Source organism: Bufo bufo, chromosome 4 (genome assembly GCF_905171765.1).
Source record: "Bufo bufo chromosome 4, aBufBuf1.1, whole genome shotgun sequence".
Taxonomy (NCBI): Eukaryota; Metazoa; Chordata; class Amphibia; order Anura; family Bufonidae; genus Bufo; species Bufo bufo.
The window spans coordinates 18,588,683-18,612,831 of NC_053392.1; the positions used below are offsets into that span (position 1 = coordinate 18,588,683).

Sequence of the window (24,149 nt, forward strand, 5' to 3'; positions counted from 1 at the left end):
GGATCCCACTGGTCAGACAAGCTCTATAATGAATCCTTTATATTACGGCAAATATATGGCATTTTGGAACAGTGCAAGGAATTCTTTACTGTCTGACTGAATCCAGGATTACGGATGACTCAGATTATAAACCTTGAAAAAGAGGGTTAGCCATAAAATGAGGGTTCAACCAGGATTAAAGGCTATTTACACCTTCAGGACAATTTTTTATGATTGCATTTCACTCATTTTGGCCTGAATTTTTTTTATTCTTTTGGCCTTTATTAAAAATGTTCAACCGTTTCTGATATACTAAAAATCAATCTGTTCGCAAGGCGACACAGTCTCATTTGATGGCTCATGTCTTGCTCTTATCTCTGATCTTCTGACTTCATAAACATTCATTATAGCTGAATTCTTACTAATATGGCTTAAATAAGCGTTATGAGGTGAGGAGATCACAGATAAGGGCTACACATAAGCAGTCATGATGGGACAAAGCAGACTGACAGCTTACAAACAGGCTGATCTTTAACCATTGTATCTCACAAACGGCTGAACATTTTAAGACCAATTGAAAAAAAAAATTTGTATCCCAAAATGAGTAAATACTATAATAAGAAATGTGTCTGAAGGTGCATATAACCCTTAGCTTACAGTAAGACATTCCCAATGCTTTTCTTACTTTTACCTGTAAGTTTGTGGCTTTGTTTTTGTGTTATGCTAAGAACCCCAAATAAAACGTGTTTCATTCTTTAGGATGTAACTGATATCAAGGCTTTAAAGAACATCCCTTTTTTGTTGCATTTTGCTTCAGTTACTCAAGTCTTGTCTGATTCCTGTCCCTCCATTCATTCTCAGTTCATCTAGGACAACCAATCCAGACTCATGAGGAGATTCCTTCAGATACTTCTCCTTCTGTCTTCATTGAGTGAAGAACATCCCCAGCTTGGCCGCAGCCTCCGGGGTTGGAAAATGGATTCTTTCCTTCAGAATGGAGATATTCTTATTGGAGGAGTTTTCGTGGTCCACTCTGGTTTTGAGTTTAAACCACCAACTTTCCAGGAACTTCCAAAACCGATATCATGCACAGGGTAAGTGCTGGGTCATCTTAACTTTTTTATGTTTCTAAAGTTCAAGCGACACTTGCATGTGGTCCAACTTTGTACATTGGAATTGATCATGTTTTTTGTATCCTCTGTTTACCATTAAAGGGAACCTGTCATCGGGATTTGATGTATAGAGCTGAGGACATGGGTTGCTAGATGGCTGCTAGCACATCTGCAATACCCAGTCCCCATAGCTGTGTGTGCTTTTATTGTGTAAAAAAAAAAACGATTTGATCCATATGCAAATTAACCTGAGATGTGTCCTGTATGTGAGATGAGTCCAGCGTAAAGGAGCCCAGCAACGCCTCGCATCCTCACAATCTCCTCCTTGCTCCCCGACGTCAGAAAGCCAGAGCGTCGTAATATCGCGATGCGTGAGCTAGTGCATGCGCAATTCCTTCCCTGAGGCTGATGCCAGCACAGGGAAGGAACACTATGACGCCACTGCGCATGCGCTAGCTCGCGCATCACGAGATTACGACGCTCTGGCTTTCTGACATGAGGGAGCAAGGAGGAGATTCTGAGGATGCGGGGCGGTGCTGTGCTCCTTCACGCTTGACTTATCTCACGTACAGGACACATCTCAGGTTAATTTGCATATGGATCAATTCATTTTTTTTTACACAATAAAAGCACACAGAGCTATGGGGATTGGGGATTGCAGATGTGCTAGCGGCCATCTAGCAACCCATGTCCTCAGCTCTATACATCAAATCTCCCGGTGACAGGTTCCCTTTAATTAATATCTTCTGTTTTTTAGGTTTCATATCCGTTATTACCGGGATGTTCTAGGCCTCATGTTTGCAATAAATGAAATTAATCAATCTCCATACCTACTACCTAATATCACCTTGGGCTTCAGTCTTGTTGACTCCTGTATGTCTGAAATGAGAGCTGTCGGAGGAGTCATGTCCCTAATGTCAGGAGACGATAATCCATTACCAGGATATGATTGTCACCTCCAGTCTGCCATGGCTGGGATAGCAGGAGAACTTGTATCTGCTTTATCTCTTCCAATGGCTCGGGTCCTTGGTGTCCTCCATTACCCCCAGGTAACACACTTCTGTAGACATCTCACCTGCCATGACACATTGTTTTTCTCTTTGCTCTCATAATATACACTTATATACTTAAGCTATATAATTTTTACATGTCATGTAGAAAATTTCATGGATCCTAAAACTTATAGAGTGTGTTTTTCAGATCAGCCATGGGGCAACCCTGTCCAGCCTTAGTAATAAGATCAACTTCCCATCATTTTTCCGCACTGTACCTAACAACCTTTTTCAGAACATTGCTCTTACCCAGTTGGTTGTACAGTTTGGCTGGACATGGGTGGGAATGCTGGTTGTGGACAATGATGCGGGGGAGCAAGGTGGACAAATTATTCAAGCTGGCATAAAGAGAAGTGGAATCTGTATAGCTTTCATGGAAAGAATCCACCTGAACTACTCACTGAGACAGATTTTAAGAGTGGTAGAGGTGATTAAGAAAAGTTCAGTCAATGTGATCATTCTGCACAGTCCTGAGGTCCACACAAAACTTCTCTTAGATACTCTGTTTGATGAGGGTGTGACTGGGAAGATATTCATGTCTTCAGCCTCTTTTGGACTCACTCCAACTCTTTTTTCTAAAAAATCCTGGAAGGTTTTGAATGGTACAATTGGGTTGATTCCATATACAGGAGCTATGCCTGGTTTCAAGAAGTTTCTTCTTAATCTGAGTCCATCCAACCAGTCTTCATACCCATTTATCAGACTTTTTTGGGAGAAAGCATTCAACTGCCAATCAACTTATGGAGACAGTGGTCATCAAAACTCAGTTGTCCTTGCTATAAATGACACGTTGTTCTGTTCAGCTGTAGAGGACTTTGGAGAAAGAATGTCCTTGTTATTTGAGACCAATGACCTAAGTTATACCTACCATGCTTACTTAGCGGTCTATGCCTATGCTCATGCATTAAACAGGCTTCTTGGGTGTCATAATGGAATCTGTGATGAAATTAGTTTAGTACAACCCTGGAAGGTATGTGATAAATATTTAGTACTTACGGTGACCTTAGGTGACACCAGACATTGTTGCTCCAGTTAAGGCAACTTTCTCATATGTTCCAAATTGGATGACTGTGCTCGTAGATGAGTGCAACATTGAAGTTATTGTCAGAATGAGGATGGAACACTGTTGTCAATGTGGTTTCATGTGCTGCTGGAATTACAATTTGGCCATATTCTATAGTGCGTCATAAAAACATGGAAAAAGTCCACTAACTTGTAGGCATTTATGGTATTACAGTGTCATAGTGGTATAAAACTATTTGGTTAAGCCTAAAAAGATCAGAAACCTTGGGTTCTCTTGGAGTGGAGTAGGTAAAGGAACACTTTTTACAGATATGGATTTTCTTTTAAGATTCAATGAGGAGAAACCCAGTCTGTCGGTAGTTTAGTTATTATTAAGCAAATCCTCTAGACATGCTCCAGGTGGGTAAAAAATTGTTTGTAGCAATGTGACTGGTTTCTAAACAAGGAGTCATCCCACATAATGACCATGGTGCTGAAATGACTTGTTTGTAGCATTAGCCATGTCTACATGGTGGCTGGTATGAGGACTAATGTTCATGTTGTGGACTTTGGGTTAAATACTGATCAAATACAAATTCTGCAGGTGCTTCGTTACCTCAAGAAAGTGAGCTTCCGCACCATGTCTGGGGAAGTGGTAAAGTTCAATGCTGATGGGGACATCCCAGCCTCCTATGACATCATCAACGTTCAGGTTCTTCAGAACAACTTTAATCTGGTGAAAGTGGGAACATTTGATCCAGAAGCAAAAGGTGGAGACAAAATAACATTGAACATCAGCTCCATTCTATGGAATGAGAAGTTTTCACAAGTGAGTACAGCCAAGAACATAATCCTACAAGTTGAATATTTCATTTCACTTTTGTGGACTACTTACAGTATACAGTATATAGAATGTCCCATCAAATGTCTGATTACTGAGAGGTATGAAAGCATTGCTTCTAGATAGATAGACTACATAGATTAGGTAGGGTACTGGCTATTTCCTAAAAGAGACCAGCCCTGTATGGAGACTCAGTGGAAGCGCTTCATAGCACGCTCCATGGGAAAACCATATGCAAAGAGGGAGATTTATCAAACTGGTGCAAAGTAGAACAACTGACTTAGTTGCCCATAGCAACCGATCAGATTCCACATTTCATTTTCCAAAGGAGCTGTGAAAAATGAAAGGTGGAATCTGATTGGTTGCTATGATCAACTAAACCAGTTCTACTTTACACCAGTTTGATAAATCTCCCTCCCATAGTGCTAGCGAGATGGTTCTCTTTCTTCAGGAGAACCTGAGTCTCCATACAAGGCTGGCCTCTTGAAGCTCAGTCAGTACCCGGCCCAAGCTGCATTGCACTCAGCCTGCCAGAATCCTACTCTGTACTTATGAGGGGCAAGAACCCCGAAACGTCTCTCTATGGATGGATATCTGGCTTGGCTATATTCCCTTGTCATATCCCAAAGCTTAGTTACAGTAAGATTTTGACTCATAGGAGCCACATTCAGAAGGTGGCACTAGCGAGATGGTTCTCTTTCTTCCGTAGATAGTTCTTTGCATATGACTACATAGAGAAGCTCTACCCTGTGTATGACTCCCACAGAATGATATTGCCTGCTTCCTCTGGGAACACCTTCTGAAGAACTCACACTAAGCTTCAAGGGACACCATGTCCACCTGATTGACAGCTCCAGATTGCCCAAGTGGACGTGGGAAGAGAAGGAGTCTTCCCCTCCCCTCTCCAGCAATCAGGCCTTGCTTCCACCTTCCACCAAATCTATTTAAGAAGAAGAACTGCTCATATAACAGACCCCAAAAATATGATTAAGTCAGTACTTCTTACGCTATATTTATCCTGTGTATGTATACATGTATGTGTTTGTACCATATATGCATATGTATGTATTATATGTACTGTATAACCACAAGGTCATGCACACGTTTAGATTTAGATTCCTGTATGTATGGTAGCACCATATGCAATGTATGTACAACCGCAGTATGTGTACAGTACATATCAGCGATGTATTACACTATGTATTTATGGTTTTCCTTTATTACATCTCTATTCATGGAGAGAATTCAACAATGTGGTGAGAAGAGGACAAGATGATGAGGGCACTTTTACTAAATGATAGATAACCCTGTCCCTATAGTTAATATGGTGGGTGTACAACTCATGCATGGTATAGGTAATGGACAGTGTAAATCAGATCTATACGCAGCTCCACCAACACTTGTATAGATCTGCTGCTTTGTACGGAGTGGAGCGGCCTTCCCATGGTTTGAATCATGGATGGTTACATTTGCTGCGTAGTATGTCACTGCCATTATGTGTACAGTGACATTGTAATACAATAATGTATATGTGAGAGCTGAGGTTTAATTACACCGGTGGCTCTCCCCAAGCCCTAGAGATGATGGCTGTGCCCGTTCCAATATGGCACTGGGCACTTGTAGCCCCAGGTAGCATAATTGGTGGGAATAAGACACGACAATTCAGCCATAAGTCCTCATCATGAGAAGAGTTGGTTGTAGGTTAATGTGTGAGTGGTAGGCCTGTGTTGGTGTGCCAATGGTGCCAAGATACATTAGGAAATGCGAGTGGCTTGGTTTATGCTGAAAGCCATGGGCCGAAGGTGTGAAAGGAAACCTTGGTGATACTGACAGACTGTAAGAAGGTCAGCAGAGGTTTGCCAACTGCATAATGTTCTTGTATCAGGGTGGTCCCAGGGGTGTTTGAAGTTGCCACCAATGAACCTGTGACCAATATCAGTTAACAACATGTTTAGGAGACAGTGTGAGATGTTGCCCAGCCGCTGATGAGGCTGTGCGTCATTGCTGTGCTGACAGTAAAGTTGTTGTTATCTGCAAAGACTATGCCAGTGTCTTACTTTGCGACTATATCCATGTAACTGCACAGATCATGTCTTCCAACACAGCATCTTAACAGCTCAGCTCCACAGATACATGTGCAGATCTGATCTGTAGCTCCTGTTACGATGGCAGCCCATGCCCGTCGCTTTTTGGCTCCTTCTGGAGGTGCCATGTTAATCACCCTTCTCTCCTAGTGTTGGCCACCGGGATCTTCTCACCCTTTGCCACTCATCAGCAGCGGGCCCGGCCACCCAGTGTTTCATGGGGCTTCTGCAGGCCACTTCTCTGTATAGGCCTTCTGGCCCATACACTCTCCCTGTCCCTTAAAAGACCAACTTCCACCGTCAAAGGGTGAATATCAAGGAAATGTCAGGACAATACCCTTTGGTTTAGATGAAAGGCAAACCTGTTAGTGGACACAGTTGTACATGCCCCTTACAGCTCCATAGATGCTTGTGTAGATCTGATTAGTTGCTCCTGTATACAGCATTTATCTGTAGTTCTTACATCCAATAATTGCCAGAGCTTTTCTTTTTGTAGGCGCCTAGTTCCACTTGCAGTATCCAGTGCCGTCCTGGGTACAGGAAGGTCCCACGACAAGGAGAGCCTGTCTGCTGCTATGATTGTCTCCCCTGTTCTGTGGGTGAGATGGCCAATGGCACAGGTAAGACTCTCTAATGTTTTATACATTAATGCAATTTGTTTATAACCATGAGCAAATCAATTCTAAAGTTCAAAAATTTGACTAAATTTTTTTTTAAAAAGAGAGAAAAAGACTTTTTGAAATTGAAGCTCTTTCAGTTTGGTTTGAATTTTATTTAGTCAGCTGATTTGGCAGAATCAGATCTGAATGAAAGTTTAAGAAATTCACTAATCTCCATTTGTCCAGTTTATTTGAAGGAACAAAAGAAAAAAAATCCATACATTATTAAAACACGGTTAGGATAATTTTTAAGTCAATTAGCAGACAACTGTTAGTACGAATGCTAGTGCAGCAATCCCTTGAGGAGCCGGTACAGAGGATGGGAGTAGTAGTGGCCCTGAAGAAGTGTTGTGTCACGGTGCACTTCCTCCGGACGTTGCTCTCTGCGATCGGCGGAGTGGAAATGTAGTTTGAAGAATTAGACCAGAAGTGAGCATATAATAGTCTCTGCTTAAATGTTTAAATATAACATGTGTTATATCCATCAATATTACACACAGTGCAGATTATTGCATCAGCTGAGGAGGTATGGTGGCTGGTTGTATGTTTATAGATTGGCACTGGCAGGCACTTGTAGGTATAGGCGTCCATTGTAATATTTAGACTTCAGTTTTGTCTGGCCTAAGGGTGGTTTAGGTGATAGGCTTCTGAGCTGTAGTCCCTCACCTTGCAGTGTTGGTCTCACAGGAGAGGAACCTCTGGTTCCCGGGAGTAGGAGCTCTGACTTGTACTTGCTTTCCTCTTTCTAGCTAAACTAAAACTCCCTTTTCTGGCAGGACACAGGATCAGCCCACTCCTACCAAGAGGGGAAGAACAAGGTGGTTAGCCCTGTTACTGCCAACCACTGCCAACCATACCATCCTCTGCTGGAACACATGGCCATATCATAAGTTCATAACTGGAGATGAGCAAAAAAAAAAAAAAATTGATTTGGCCGGTTCGCCGAATAAAAATAAATAAAATGGGATTGATCCGAATTTATTTGTGGCGAATTGCGTTAAAAAACAGCTATTTCCTGGCTGCAGAGAACCTTTATAGTGGTGTAGAACACTGTGCCTTGCAGTAACACACATAGGGAGTCTGCTGTGGTAGTGAAATAATACTGTGAGTCAGTATGACATGCAGATCACAGGGGTCGCTCTTAGAATCACTGCATACTTCACTTATTTGGGCAGTCACGGGGCCAAAACTGACCAAAGAACTCAAATATGAACTTAGCCTTACAAGTCGATGTTAGCACCAAGAAGAAGTGCACTCCTTCTACACCGTCGTCAGCTAATTCAACATAGATGTCTACAGAACCTGTTCTATTATACAAGTAGAGCCCCCAACAGAGTGGAGAGGGTGTCAGCAGTAAGTTTGTGTTGACGTCACTGATTATTTTGCCCTCCCTCTGATCCGTCAGAACAATAACCCACAAAAACGGATCCTGTCTGTTGAGCATCCGCCTTCACTCGGTCAGCATTTGGTCAGTAATCCATCAGTTGTCATGCCCTGCTCAGGCTATGTGCGGAGGTTTGCCAGGTTAGCAGCACGTGTGTAGCCTTTTGTTTTTGTTTTGGAGTTGAGCTATATCTGCCTCCCTTCAGGTGCACTGGGTGGGGTCGTTGGTTTGAGTTTAAATTACGCCCACTCCCAGTGTCCTGTGCAGGTTATAGATTCTGTCTTGCTCAGAGGAAGGAAGGAAGGATTTGCTGTTCCTGTTCAGTAACAAGATAAGTTGATTTTGCTTTCTTGTGGTTGTCTGTCTAGGCTGTTTGAGAGACACTTGCCTCTTTCCCCCTTTCACCATCTTAGGAATTTTAGGGAATCTTCAGCCTAGGCACGGGGACACGTTTATTTCCACCTTCAGGGTCTGAACGTGGGCATAGAAGTCTAGGGAGAGCTGGTAGGGATTTGTTAGGAGGTGACCTTTATCCCCAGCTTCTTGCCTAGACATTTGTTTGATGGTATTCTGTGTATCTTGTATCCTGTCCGCCGTGGCATTATAACCCACCAATACTTTGACTGCCATTTCTCAGCTGTTTTGAGATGGAGTCAATTGATGCGCTAGTTGATCGCATGCAGGGATTATCCCTAGAAGTTGCAGATCTGCGTAATTCGGTCACACGGTGTCAGAATGCTCTGGCATCAGGTGCAATAGGAGGAAGTCAAATTTATGGGGAGCCTAAAGTCACTCTCCCTGATAGATTTGCAGGGGGTGTGGATGACTTTATCCGCTTTAAAGAGTCATGCAAGCTGTATTTTCGGCTGCGTCCATCTTCGTCTGGTGATGAGAGTCAGAGGGTAGGGATAATCATATCCCTGCTTAAAGGGGACGCGCAATCCCGGCCTTTTCTCTACCATCCGGTTCTCTGGCCCTCCGGTCGGTGGAAGAATTTTTTAAAGCCTTGGGATTAATTTATTATGATCCAGATCGGGTCTCGATGGCGGAATCTAAATTGCGTAATTTATTACAAGGTGAACATACTGCAGAGGCTTACTGCGTTGAGTTTAGGAGATGGGCTACCGAGTCAGAGTGGAATGACCCCACGTTACGTAGTCAGTTTTGTGAAGGGTTATCTCAGAGATTGAAAGATGCCCTTGCTTTTCATGAGTACCCGGATACATTGGAGAATGCTATGTCTTTGGCAGTACGGTTAGATAGACGTATTAGAGAGAGGTGTAAGGTTCCCTCCGTGCATGGGATCCCTTCGGTGAGTGGTTTCGTCTCACCTGCTCCCCAGGGTGAGATGACATGTAACTCTGGGGTAGGGGAGGAACCCATGCAGCTGGGTCAGGTATCTATCAGTTCTGGTAGTAGAAACTTTAGGAGGTTGCATAAACGATGTTATTACTGTGGAAAAAGTGGTCAGTTTATTTTTGCTTGTCCTGTACTCCCTGTAATACTCGTTTTCTCCTTCCAGCTATGGTGGCGCTAGACTCAAGAATTTTTTTTGTTGAAGTATTCATTGACTGTGGTGCTGGGGTAAACCTTATTGATTTTATTTTTCTTCAAAATCTGGGTCTAAGTACTTGCACTTTAGAAAGAGAGATTCCGGTTTTCGCAATTGATTCTTCCCCTCTTTCTCAAAGGAGTCTCACTCATATTGCTCATTGTATTCTGTTAAGGGTGGGTGATTCACATGATGAGATCATGTCTTGTTTTGTCATGAAGGACTTGCCCGCTCCTATAGTCTTAGGTTTACAGTGGTTGACAAAACATAACCCAATTATAGATTGACAAGCAAGACAGATCATTGGTTGGAGTGAATTTTGTTCGGACAATTGTCTTGGCACATCTATCTCTGGTGTGTCTACTACGGCTTTACCTCAGTATCTCTCAGATTTTGCGGATGTCTTTTCGGAGGGTGGCGCTCAGGAATTGCCCCCTCATCGTGACTATGATTGTCTAGTTAATCTCATCCCAGGGGCTAAGTTGCCAAAGTCTCGGCTTTACAATCTTTCTCAACCTGAAAGAGAGGTCATGCGGAAGTTTATTGCCGAGAGTTTGTCAAAAGGTCATATTAGGCCATCTAAGTCTCCGGTTGCAGTGGGTTTATTCTTTGTAAAGAAAAAGGATGGATCGCTGACACCTTGTTTGGATATCTGGGAATTGAACCGTATTACGGTCCGTGATCCGTATCCCCTTCCTTTGATCTTCAATCTTTTTGATCAGATTGTTGAAGCCAAGTTGTTCTCCAAGTTGGATTTAAGAGGGGCCTACAATCTGATCAGAATCAAGAGAGGGGATGAGTGGAAGACAGCCTTCAACACGCACAAGGGTCATTTTGAGAATCTGGTTATGCCTTTTGGGTTAACTAACGCGCCAGCGGTATTTCAGCGATTCGTCAATGACATTTTCCATCATTTTGTGGGGAGGTTCGTGGTAGTTTACTTGGATGACATTCTAATTTACTCTCCTGATCTGAAGACTCATCAGGATCATGTGAGACAGGTTTTGTCGATCCTTCGGGAGAATAAATTATATGCCAAATTGGAGAAATGTGTGTTTTCTGTGCAGGAGCTTCCGTTTCTGGGATATCTGCTTTCTGACTCTGGTTTTCGTATGGACCCCGAAAAGGTCCGGGCGGTTTTGCAATGGTACCGACCGGAGAATCAGAAAGCTTTGATGCGGTTTTTGGGGTTTACTAATTATTATAGAAAATTTATCTTGAACTATTCTACCATTGTAAAACCTCTGACCGATATGACTAAGAAGGGCGCCGACGTCTTTGCCTGGTCGGAAGAGGCATTGCAGGCCTTTTCGGCTATTAAGGAGCGTTTTGCGTCTGCTCCCATTCTGGTGCAGCCCGATGTGTCTCAGCCATTCGTGGTGAAGGTTGATACATCAGAAGTGGGGGTTGGAGCAGTGCTGTCACAGGGTTCATCTCCTGGCAAATGGGTTCCATGTGCTTTTTTTTCCAAGAAGCTCTTGGTCGCCGAGAGGAATTATGATGTAGGAGATAGGGAATTGCTGGCCATCAAATTGGCCTTTGAGGAATGGAGTCACTGGTTGGAGGGGGCATCTCATCCCGTTACAGTATATACAGATCATAAGAATTTCGCTTACCTGCAATCTGCCAATCGTTTGAATCCTAGAAAGGCCAGATGGTCACTGTTCTTTACCAGGTTCAATTTTGTGGTTACTTTTCGCCCGGGGGTTAAAAACGTCAAGGCAGACGCGTTGTCTCGCAGTTTTCCTGGGGGATGTGATTCAGAGGATCCTGCTCCGATTTTGGGTGATGGGGTGGTGGTCTCCGCTCTGTACCCCGAATTGGAGATGGAGGCGTTGGGAGCCCAGGCTCCTGCTTCTTGTCCCCCAGGGAGGTTGTTTGTTCCTGATGGACTGCGATACAAGGTATTCAAGGAACATCACGATACTGTTCTTGCTGGACATCCTGGTGGTAAGTCCACCTTTGCTCTTGTGTCCCGGAGGTTCTGGTGGCCCGGGTTACGTAAGAGTGTTGAAGATTACATAGCAGCTTGTGAAACCTGTGCACGGTCAAAGGTTGCTCACACTCGACCTGCTGGTTCACTTCTCCTCCTTCTATGGACTTTATTACGGATCTGCCGAGTTCCTCCGGGAAAACAGTAATTTTTGTGGTTGTTGACCGTTTTAGTAAGATGGCTCACTTTGTATCATTAGCCAGTCTGCCCAATGCCAAGACTCTTGCTCAGATTTTGTTGATAATATCGTGAAATTGCATGGCATTCCCTCGGATGTGGTTTCTGATAGGGGCACGCAGTTTGTCTTCAGGTTTTGGAGGGCGTTCTGCTCTCGGCTTGGCATTCAACTTTCGTTCTCTTCGGCTTTTCATCCGCAGTCAAATGGGCAGACGGAGCGTACTAATCAAAACCTGGAGACCTTCTTGAGGTGCTTTGTGGCTGAGAATCAGGAGGACTGGTCCTCATTCTTGTCCCTAGCAGAGTTTGCTTTGAATAACCATAGGCAGGAGTCCACGGGTAAGTCGCCATTTTTTGGCGCATACGGTTTTCATCCTCAGTTTGGTACCTTTTCTGGGACTAGTTCCTCTGGGATGCCAGAGGAGAAGAGATTTTCTTCTGCCTTGTCTTCTATCTGGCTGAGGATCCAAGTGAATTTGGAGAAGATGAGTGAGAGGTATAAGCGAATGGCTGACAAGAGACGTATGACTGGTCCGGACCTGTGTGTGGGTGATCTGGTGTGGTTATCTACTAAAAATATTAAACTGAGAGTACCATCTTGGAAACTGGGTTCAAGATTTATTGGACCTTACAAAATATCTGCGGTGGTCAATCCAGTTGCGTTTCGTCTGGATCTTCCGCAGACTTGGAGGATCCATGATGTGTTCCACATTCTTTACTGAAGAAATATGTGAAACCGGTGGAACCATCGCCATTGCCTCCTCCCCCTGTTCTGATTGATGGAAATTTAGAGTTCGAGATCTCAAGGGGTTCTTCGGGGTTCCATTCAGTACCTGGTACACTGGAGGGGATACAGCCCTGAGGAGAGGATGTGGGTTCCGGCTGTGGATGTTAGTGCCAGCTGACTGGTGAGGGCTTTTCACAGATCCCACCCGGATAAAGTTGGGCCAGGGTGTCCGGAGGTCACCCATAGAAGGGGGGTACTGTCATGCCCTGCTCAGGCTATGTGCAGAGGTTTGCCAGGTTAGCAGCACGTGTGTAGCCTTTTGTTTTTTTTGTTTTGGAGTGTCCTGTTTTTGGAGAGTCCCAGTGTCCTATGCGGGTTATAGCTTCTGTCTTGCTCAGAGGAAGGAAGGAAGGATTTGCTGTTCCTGCTCAATAACAAGATAAGTTGGTTTTGCTTTCTTGTGGTTGTCTGTCTAGGCTGTCTGAGAGACGCTTGCCCCCTCCAGGTCCTGAGGGAGCAGGCTGCCTCTTTCCCCCTTTCACCATCTTAGGAATTTTAGGGAATCTTCAGCCTAGGCACGGGGACACGTTTATTGCCACCTTCAGGGTCTGAACGTGGGCGTTGAAGTCTAGGGAGAGCTGGTAGGGATTTGTCAGGAAGTGACCTTTATCCCCAGCTTCTTGCCTAGACATTTGTTTGATGGTATTCTGTGTATCATGTATCCTGTCCGCCGTGACATCAGTATGTTAATGTCAAAAAAAACAGGAGTGGATCCAAAACAGTGATGACACATGAATGTAATATTTGCATGTCTTCTGTGTTTTATACCCATTCCTGCTTTTGGCTACCAAATTACAAGTCAATTACAGCTGCTTCACAGACAGGATCCATTTTGCGTCTCATTTTTCCTTCCTTCTGACAGATTAGAAGAAGGGTCAAATAAATGATGATGTCAGCTTGGCCAAATGGCAAAATAGTGGCCCAATCAATGATGTAGTGGGGAGGGTGGGAACAGCATGATAAGTCCATATAGTGGCCCTATGACATAGTGGTGAGGTGGAAGCAGCATGAGGAGGCCACAAAGTGGCAAAATGACAGTGTGGAGGTGGCAGCAGCAGCATCAGGAGGCCACAGAGTGGCACAATGGCAGAGTGTGGAGATGGCGGCAGCATCAGCATCAGGAGGAGGCCACAGAGTGGCACAATGACAGTGTGGTGGTGGGGGCAGCATCAGGAGGCCACAGAGTGGCAAGGTGACATAGTGTGGAGGTGGCAGCAGCATCAGAAGACCACAGAGTGCCAAGGTGACATAGTGTGGAGGTGGCAGCAGCATCAGGAGGCCACCGAGTGGCAAGGTGACATAGTGTGGATCTGGCAGCAGCATGAGGAGACCACAGAGTGGCAAGGTGACATAGTGTGAAGGTGACAGCAGCATCAGGAGGCCATAGCGTGGCAAAGTGACAGTGTGGAGGTGGCAGCAGCATCAGAACACCACAGAGTGGCAAGGTGACATAAATGGAGGTGGCAGCAGCATGAGACCACAGAGTGGCAAGGTGACATAGTGTGGAGGTGGCAGCAGCATCAGGAGGTCACAGAATCGCAAGGTGACATAGTGTGGAGGTGGCAGCAGCATCAGAAGACCACAGAGTGGCAAGGTGACATAGTGTGGAGGTGGCAGCAACATGAGGAGACCGCAAAATGACAAGGTGACATAGTGTGGAGGTGGTTAGCAATTCCAGTACCCGCTGAAGATGGTGAGTGAAAGCAGGAGCATTTGGCATCAGATGTGTGGCATCAGGAGGGTGGCAGCATCAGAATAGTAGATGAGGCAGGTAGCCAGAAGAAACCAGTCTCTTTTGTCAAAGTGTTGGTGTGGCACCATGGATGATATAGTCAGGCATTAGGGGGGGTGGAAATCCTGGCTGATCCACGCCTGATTCATCTTGACAAAGGTCAGTATCTCCACATTTTGGGTGAACAGGCAAATTCTTCTTGGGTAACTATGGCCCCCGCCGCACTAAGCACCCGCTCTGATACCACACTTTTGGCCGGGCAGGACAGCTTTTCCAGGGCAAACTCTGCCAGTTGAAGCCACAAATCCAGTTTGGCTGCCCAGTTGTCCAGAAGATCTTCAACTTGGGGTGGCAGGGTGCTGTCCAAATATGCCACCACCTGCTGGTTCAGGTTCTGCTCTATGTCTAGCTGCTGGTGAGTAGTTTCTTCACTATGTGGGTGAAGCAAGCTGCTCATTAGAGATGAGCGAATTGAATCAGATGAACTGAAATTCGATCCGAATTTCAGGAAAAATTTGATTCGCAACAAATTTGAATTTCCTCTTGCTTCATGGTAACAAATCACAATTTTTCCTAAAATGGCGGCTACAATGGCAGCTACACGTGTGAGGACATGGGGCAAGGAACTCTGGGAAAACGGGCTGATCCATAATGCCATGCATGCAGCCAATCAGCAGCCAGCCAGCACTGTGATGTCACAGCCCGATAAATACGGCGGCCATCTTAGAGTCAGACATTTTCCAGCCTTCAGAGTGCAGGGACAGACTTGAGAAGGCGCTAGGGACAGCAATTGGAAAAACCTCATTGTGGAAAAAAAAACTGAAAAAACGATTTATAAGTGCAGGGAACGGATAGGGAGGAATCATTTCACAGCATCTTAGTGCAGGGAGAGACATCATAAGGCGCTAGGGACAGTGCTAGAAAAGCTTCTGTTGTTATACAGTATGCATTAAAAGCGTTCAGAAAGAAAAAAATATACGCACTTCACTGGTGCATTTATTTGTGGCAAAAGGGTTTAGTGGCTTATTTCAGTACAGAAAGAAAAATATATACGCACTTCACTGGTGCATTTATTTCTGCTGAAAGCGTTTACTGGCCTATTTTAGTATAAAAAGAAAAATATATTCTCAGTTCACGTCAACGGTTATATGTGTTGAAAGCATGGCTGGGAGTCAGCAGGGTGGCAGCAGTGGGAGGTGGGGAGCCAAGCGTACCCGGGGTAGACCACCTGCTTTGCAGCAGCCTACCTACCTGGGAAGTAGTGGTGCAAGGGTTCGCGGAAGTAGCGGCAGTAGCAGTGAGTGCGGCGGTTATATGTGTTATTTTGTATTTTAGTACAAAAGAACAATATATTATTAGTTCACTTCAGCGGTTATTCGTGTTGAAAGCATTTAGTGGCCTATTTCAGTACAAAAAGAAAAATATATTCTCAGTTCACATCGGCAGCGGTTATTTGTCTTGAAAGGGTTTAGTGGCCCATTTCAGTAATAAAAGAAAAATATATTCTTAGTTCATGTCAGCGGTTATATGTGTTGAAAGCATTTAGAGGGCTATTTTAGTACAAAAAGAAAAATATATTCTCAGTTCACGTCAGCGGCGGTTATATGTCTTGAAAGAGTTTAGTGGCCTATTTCAGTACAAGAAGAAAATATATTCTCATTTCACGTTGGCGGCGGTTATATGTCTTGAAAGAGTTTAGTGGCCTATTTCAATACAAGAAGAAAAATATATTCTCAGTTCACGTCGGCTGCGCTTATATGTCTCCAAAGTGTTTAGTGGCCAAAGTACAAAAAGAAAAATATATTCTGCAGTTATATGTGTTGAAAGGGTTTAGTGGTGTATTTCAGTACAAAAATAAAAATATATACGCACGTCACTGTTGCAGTTATTTGTGGTGAAAGCGTTTTGTGACCTATTTCAGTACAGAAACAAAAATATATACCCACTTAACTGGTGCAGTTATTTGTGGCAAAAGAGTTTACTGGCCTATTTCAGTACAAAAAGAAAAATATATTCTCAGTTCACTACTGCAGTTATATGTGTTGAAAGCGTTTAGTGGCCAATTTTAGTACAGAAAGAAAAATATATACGCACTTCACTGGTGCACTTATTTGTCGCAAAAGCATTCAGTGGCCTATTTCAGTACAAAAAGAAAAATATATACATATTTCACTTCTGCAGTTATTATTTTAGTACAAAAACAAATATATATACAGTACAGACCAAAAGTTTGGACACACCTTCTCATTCAAAGAGTTTTCTTTATTTTCATGACTATGAAAATTGTAGATTCACACTGAAGGCATCAAAACTATGAATTAACACATGTGGAATTATATACATAACAAAGTGTGAAACAACTGAAAATATGTCATATTCTAGGTTCTTCAAAGTAGCCACCTTTTGCTTTGATTACTGCTTTGCACACTCTTGGCATTCTCTTGATGAGCTTCAAGAGGTAGTCCCCTGAAATGGTTTTCACTTCACAGGTGTGCCCTGTCAGGTTTAATAAGTGGGATTTCTTGCCTTAGAAATGGGGTTGGGACCATCAGTTGCGTTGAGGAGAAGTCAGGTGGATACACAGCTGATGGCAAGAAAAAAGCAAAGAAAAACGAGTGGCCATCATTACTTTAAGAAATGAAGGTCAGTCAGTCAGCCGAAAAATTGGGAAAACTTTGAAAGTAAGGGCTATTTGACCATGAAGGAGAGTGATGGGGTGCTGCGCCAGATGACCTGGCCTCCACAGTCACCGGACCTGAACCCAATCAAGATGGTTTGGGATGAGCTGGACCGCAGAGTGAAGGCAAAAGGGCCAAGTGCTAAGCATCTCTGGGAACTCCTTCAAGACTGTTGGAAGACCATTTCAGGGGACTACCTCTTGAAGCTCATCAAGAGAATTTCAAGAATGTGCAAAGCAGTAATCAAAGCAAAAGGTGGCTACTTTGAAGAACCTAGAATATGACATATTTTCAGTTGTTTCACACTTGTTTGTTATGTATATAATTCCACATGTGTTAATTCATAGTTTTGATGCCTTCATAGTCATGAAAATAAAAAAAACTCTTTGAATGAGAAGCTGTGTCCAAACTTTTGGTCTGTACTGTATATATTCAGCGTTCACTATTGCAGTTATATGTGGTAAAACGTTTAGTGATGTATTTCGGTAGAAAAACAAAATATATTCAGCATTCACTGTTGCACTTATATGTGGCAAAACCTTTAGTGACGTATTTCGGTCGAAAAACTAATTTTATTCAGCGTTCAGCACTGCAGTTATATGTGGTAAAATCTTTATTGAAGTATTTCGGTCTAAAAAACAAAATTTATTCAGCGGTCAGCGCTGCAGTTATATGCGGTAAAACCTTTATTGTAGTATTTCGGTTGAAAACCAAAATTTATTCAGCGGTAAGCGCTGCGGTTATATGCAATAAAATCTTTAGTGACGTATCTTGATGAACTTTGCGACTCTTCAGGGCTCAAAGCTATCTTGACGCTTTGTCTTCTGATTGTCTGTAGCTACTAGAGGCCTGTTCATGCCAGGCAGGTTCCCTTAGAAGTATCTGGGTAGATGAGCAGCCGATACCGCACTTGCATCAATATTGACAGGATTCATCTCAAGGTGGAGAGAAATTGTTTGTGGAATGCTTTCTCCATCGTAACCACGTTATTGAATAAACTGAAGACTGGCGGATTCTCTTCTGTCTTAGGCAACACTTAATTTTTATTATTAAATGTATTAAATATTGAATATTAAATTTAACCAAAACTTGGTTAAAATTATAATAAAGTAAACTTAAATTTCCCAATATATATTCAAAATCTTCGAGGGAAATTCACGGACAATCAATTTGCCAAGTCTTTTGTGCCGGAGAACGTATATTATTAAATCGTGTTTTAAGCAACACGTTATAAAGTTGAGAAATTTTAACCTTCTGTTATGTCCCATATTCCCTATAAAAAAACAGATGAAGCAGCCACTATGTGGCCCCCTCATGCTGCTGCCACCTCCGCAATCTCTCGTTGTCATGCCACTCTGTGGCCTCCTCATGCTGTGGCCTCCTCATGCTGCTGCTACCTCCACACTATGTCACCTTGCCACTCTGTTGCCTCCTGATGCTGCCGCCACCTCCACACTATGTCACCTTGCCACTTTGTGGCCTCCTGATGCTGCCGCCACCTCCACACTATGTCACATTGCCACTCTATGGTCTCATGATGCCGCCGCCACCTCCACACTCTGTCATTGTGTCACTCTGTGGCCTCCTACTGATGCTGCTGCTGTCAACTCCAGACTCTGTAATTATGCCACTCAGTGGCCTTCTACTGATGCTGCTACTGCTGCTGCCGCCACCTCCAGACTCTGTCATTGTGCTACTCGGTGGCTTCCTCATACTGCTGCTACCTCCAGACTCTGTCACTGTGCCACTCGATGGCCTTCTACTGATGCTGCTGCTGCTATCTCCAGATTCTGTCATTGTGTACACTCGGTGGCTTCCTCACTCTGCTGCAAACTCCAGACTCTGTCACTGTGCCACTCGGTGGCCTTCTCCCGATGCTGCTACTGCTACTGCCACCATCTCCAGACTCTGTCATTGTGCCACTTGGTGGCCTTCCCATACTGCTGCCACCTCCAGACTCTCTCCTTGTGCCACTCGATGGCTTCCTCATACTGCTGCCACCTCCACACTCGGTCATTGTGCCACTTGGTGGCTTCCTCATACTGCTGCCACCTCCACACTCGGTCATTCTACCACACGGTGGCCTCCTCATACTGCTGTCACCTCCACACTCTGTCATTGTACCACTTGGTAGCCTTCTCCTGATGCTGCTACTGCTGCTACCACCACCTCCAGACTCTGTCACTGTGCCATTTGGTGGCCTCCTCATACTGCTGCCACCTCCACACTCTGTCATTGTGCCACTCGGTGGCCTTCTCCTGATGCTGCTGCTGCCACCACCTCCAGACTCTGTCATTGTGCCATTCGTTGGCTTTAACATACTGCTGCTACCTTCACACTCGGTCATTGTGCCAATCGGTGGCCTCCTCTTGATGCTGCTACTGCTGCTGCCGCCACCTCCAGACTCTGTCATTGTGCCATTCTGTGGCCTCCTGCTACTGCAGCCATCTCCACACTGGCATTGTGCCACTCTGTGGTCTGCTCATGCTGCCACAAACTTTAGACTCTGTCATTGTGCCACTATGTGGCCGCCTGATGCTGATGCAACCTCCAGACCATGTTATTTTGCCTTTTGGCCTGGCTGACATAACCATTTGGTTGACCCTTCTTCTGATCTGTCAGAAGGAAGGAAAAATGAGACGCACAACGGATCCTGTCTGTGTAGCAGCTGTAAGGCCTGTATGGTCCCATCAGAATCGGCTTATGATTTGGTAGTCAAAAGCAGGAGTGGGTACAAAACATAGAAAACATGGAAATATTCCATTCATGTGTTATCTCTTTTTTAGATCCAGTCTTGTTTTTTTTGGCATTAGCAATACTGATGGATTATTGAGCAAATGCTGACCAAGTGAGGGCGGATGCTCTACAGACAGGTTCTGTTTTTTGTGGGTTATAGTTCTGAAAGATCAGAGGAAGGGCAAATTAATTAATGACGTCAACACAAACTTACTGCTGACACCCTCTCCACTCTGTCGGGGGGGGGGGGGGGGGCTCTAGTTGTATAAGCGTTTAATAGAACAGGTTCTGTAGACATCTATGTGGAATCAGCTGGTGATGGTGTAAAAGGAGTGCGCTTCTTCTTGGCACTAACATCGACCTGTAAGGTTGAGTTCATACTTGAGTTATTTGGTCAGTTTTGGCCCGTGACTGCCCATATAAGTGAAGTGTGCAGTGATTCTTAGAGCGACCCCTGTCATCTGCATGTCATATGGACTCACAGTATTATTTCACTACATAAGCAGACTCCCTATGTGTGTTACTGCAAGGCACAGTGTTCTACACCACTATAAATGCTCTTAGCAGCCATGAAATAGCAATTTTTTAATGTAATTCACCGCAAATATATTCGGTGAACCGGCAAATCGAATTTTTGAAAAATTCGCTCATCTCTACTGCTCATCAGCGACTCTAGACTCAGGCTGCTGCTGATGGAGCTGGTACTGCTGCCACCCCACCCCTCCCCAGCAGCCATGGCAGTGGATCGTGAGTGCAGAGGTCCCCCCCGATCAGACCCGCGAGAGGATGGACGATGGCGCAGATAGGCAACGGCCAACTGATTACATAGGATGTCTCTATAGTAGTTCAGTTTGTCCTCCCTCTCAGCGGATGTAAAAAAGGCAGCCATATTGGACTGGTAGCGAGGGTCCAACAAGGTGGAGAGCCAGAAGTCATCCCTCTGCCGAATGGTGACAATTCGGCTGTCACTACACAAGCAAGTGAGCATACATCGGGCCATTTGTGCAAGTGACTCGGAGGGACTCCTTGTCTTCATCTCCACTGCATACTGCCACGGTGTGTCTGGGTCCTCTGCCTCATCTTCCTCATCGCCCTGTAGCTCCTCTGGTTGGTCCTGCTCCTCCTCTCCTGTCACCTGTGTAGAAAAACCACCCATTTTGCTACACATTGCTTGTGCTCCAATGTCCTCCTCCTCCAGTTCTGCCCCCACAGGGCTCATGTGGCCGTGTGATCTAGTCGCCACATCTCCAATCCCCTGACCAGCCAGATTTACCAGCATCTGTTCCAGAATATGAAGCAGTGGAATGACATCATTCATACCGTAGTCCTGGCGACTGACAAATAACGTGGCCTCCTCAAAGGGCCTGAGCAAACATTGAAGTTACTCAGGGGAGTACTCCTATTCGCTTAGATCATCAATAAATCATTTATGGTCTTTCTATGTTCGTACAGTTGGTCCAACAAATGGAAGGTGGAAACGTTGCATATCAGTCTATGTTGGTGGATGCCGTTCTGCCTCTGCAGCTCAAGGAGGTTGTGCTTTGCAGTGTACGAGTGGCTGAAGTGCATGCAAAGTTTCCTGGCCATTTTTAGGATGTCTTGCAGATGGGTTGAAGACTTCAGGAACAGCTTGACAACCAGATTGAACATGTGTGCCATACAGGGCAGATGGCTCAGCCCTCCTTGACGCAGCACTGACACCATGTTCTTCCCACTGTCGGTCACCATGGTTCCGATTTTAAATTATCGCAGAGAAAGCCAAGATTTGATTTCTTGATGAAGGACACGGAGGAGTTCCTCCCCTGTGTGACTCCGTTCGCCCAGGCAAACGAGGTGCAGAACAGCGTGACAACGCCATGCCCTGCACATGTGGTATGCTGAGGGGCACTGTGAATTGTCCCTGCAGTGGAGGCTGAGGACACGGTGGTGGATGAGGAGGCAGAGGCGGACATTGTCGCAGGACCAACGGCGTGACAACGTGGAGGCAGAAGCGGCGTTACCTGGCCAAGTTGCTGGTGTGGCTGTGCAGGAACCACATTTACCCAGTGAGTCATAAAGGACATGTATTGTCCCTGACCGTAGTTTTGGCTCCACACGTCAGCACTGCTATGCACTTTGACAGACACCTACAGGCTCAAGGACTGGCCCACCTTCTGTTCTATATGTCTGTGCAGGGCTGGTACTGGCTTTTTGACATAGAAAATGACGGCTTGGGACTCTCCACCTCGGCTCGGCACAAGCCATCAGTTCTCTGAAAGGTGCAGAGTCCACCACTTGGAAAGGGAAGGACTGCAGCACCAGCAACTTGGACAGGAGGATGTTCAAATTCTGCGCTGTTGGATGAGTGCATGCATACTGATCGCTTTGGTGATCGATTGCTGACGGAATGACTTACGAGGAGTAGGATGGTGAGGAGCAGGAGCATCAGGACCAGCAGATGATGAAAGGGACAGGCAGCTCCCTTCAGCTGAGGTGGTGGAGCCTTGACTGCCTGAAACCAGGTGCGTGCCACTGGGTTCTGCAGCGGTTGCAGTGGCACGCTGGACCACCACATGGGAGCAACGGTTCTTCCAGGCCTTTTTATGGTGACGCTGCATATGTTGACACAGGGCCGTCGTGCTAGCATTGGCACCCTGGCAAAGCTTCACCTTCTGCCCACAGATTCTACATATGGGCATGTTCACCTTCTCTGGCGGCTTAACAAAAAACTGCCACACCGCCGAGTAGGTGTTTTTACCCCCAACACTACTCACTGTCTGACTACTATCGCCGCTGCCTCCTTGAACCTGTGCACTGCTACTTCCTGGGCAGGTAGGCTCCTGCGAAGCGGGTGGTCTACCCCGGACACGTTTGGTTCCCGACCTCCCACTGCTGCCACCCTGCTGACTCCCGGCCACGCTAATGACTTGCTTGCTCCACTGCTGGCTCTCGGGCAAGCTCCCACCCTGTTCTCCCGATGATGATGAAGCCCCTTTGTCACCCGGCTCCCAAGTGCGATAAGCTACATCATCATCATCGAGTACTGTCTGCAAGTCACTAATGTCCTCCTCAACCATCTCTGGGTAAGGTGCCTGACCGCTCGCAACACCAGCTCCCACGCCACTCTACTCATCACTACTTGCATGCCTAGCAGGGAAAGTGACGGATGTCTCCTCCAGATCTTGTCTGGGCAGTAGCTGCTGACTGTCCTCTAGAAGCTCATCCTTGCTAAAAAGTGGAGCCGAGCCTATGGCATATAATACTTCTCAGAGTGCGCTGAGGGAACTGAAAATGACAGAGGAAGGTTCAGGACAGGTGGGGGCACAGGACCTGCTCCCGGGCCATGCCAACTAAGCGTCGTGTCAGAGAAACCCACCGACTCTTGGCTGGCGGTGTCTGATCTCACTTGGGACGAAGTGGATGACCGAGTCAACCATTCAAGAACCACTGGGTTGCTGGTCAAGACACGACCGCTATATGACACCAGGAGCTCAGGCCTCTCACTCCGACCCCTGATGGCACGCCCCCTTACTCTGCTGCGACCTCTGCCTGCGCCAGAAACATTTAGGCCTTTGCCACTCCGCTGTGCAGGGCCTGGCACTTCTCTGCCTGACATACTGTTAGATCAAATAAATAAATAAAAAGGAAATTAAAACACCCCAAAAAAGTCTGTAATTTTCTCACTTTACCACACAATGGCAAATACTGTTTTGTGCCACTATTACATGCTTTAGAACATATAACTGCACCGCTGAAAGGCAAATATATTTCACTTTTGCCACTATTACACGACAAAAAAAGCTGTAATCTTTGCACTTCACCACACAACGGCTAATAAGCCATTTTTTCCCACTAAGACAAGCCCAAAAATGCTTTAGAACATATAACTGCACCGCACAAGGGCAGGGCTGGCTGCTGATTGGCTACATGCATGGCATTATGGGTGATGCTGCCTTCCCAGAGTTCCTTTTTTCATGTCCTCACATGTGCAGCAGTCATTTTAGGAAAAAATACGAGTCATTACCAGAAATTCGGCTTTGGTGCGAATCAAATTTTTCCTGAAATTCTGATCGAATTCCACTTTGTCAATATCGATTCGCTCATCTCTAATCACAACCATTACTCAGCTATTTACAATTGAAGATGCCACCAGGTCTGGGGTACTGCACTTGTTTTCCTAATGTTGCCCCTTTGTGCAATCTCCTGTGATCAGCCAACAAATGAGGAACTGCTCGTCTGTGTCGGCAGCACATCTTCCCAGTGTAAACAGGGCATGTGCTGCCAACCATAATGGAAATGAACAAAAGCTCAATCAGTCCTAAGAACGGAATGATTGTTTATGCAAAAAATTCACTTCCGATGATTGCTGAAACGTTTGTTTTAATAAATAGCGGTAGACTTG

General features: G+C 45.2%; 1 protein-coding gene across 1 annotated transcript in view; it reads left to right on the forward strand.

The window, feature by feature from the left end:
- The first annotated feature begins 954 nt into the window (after nt 1–954).
- LOC120997760 (extracellular calcium-sensing receptor-like) overlaps nt 955–24,149 on the forward strand; it is a 28,045-nt gene continuing 4,850 nt past the window's right edge. The window contains exons 1-6 of the mRNA XM_040428026.1: nt 955–1,073; nt 1,849–2,140; nt 2,292–2,658; nt 2,947–3,113; nt 3,750–3,974; nt 6,567–6,690. Of these exons, the coding sequence (XP_040283960.1) occupies nt 955–1,073; nt 1,849–2,140; nt 2,292–2,658; nt 2,947–3,113; nt 3,750–3,974; nt 6,567–6,690 (1,294 nt within the window). The remainder of the gene's footprint in view (nt 1,074–1,848; nt 2,141–2,291; nt 2,659–2,946; nt 3,114–3,749; nt 3,975–6,566; nt 6,691–24,149) is intronic.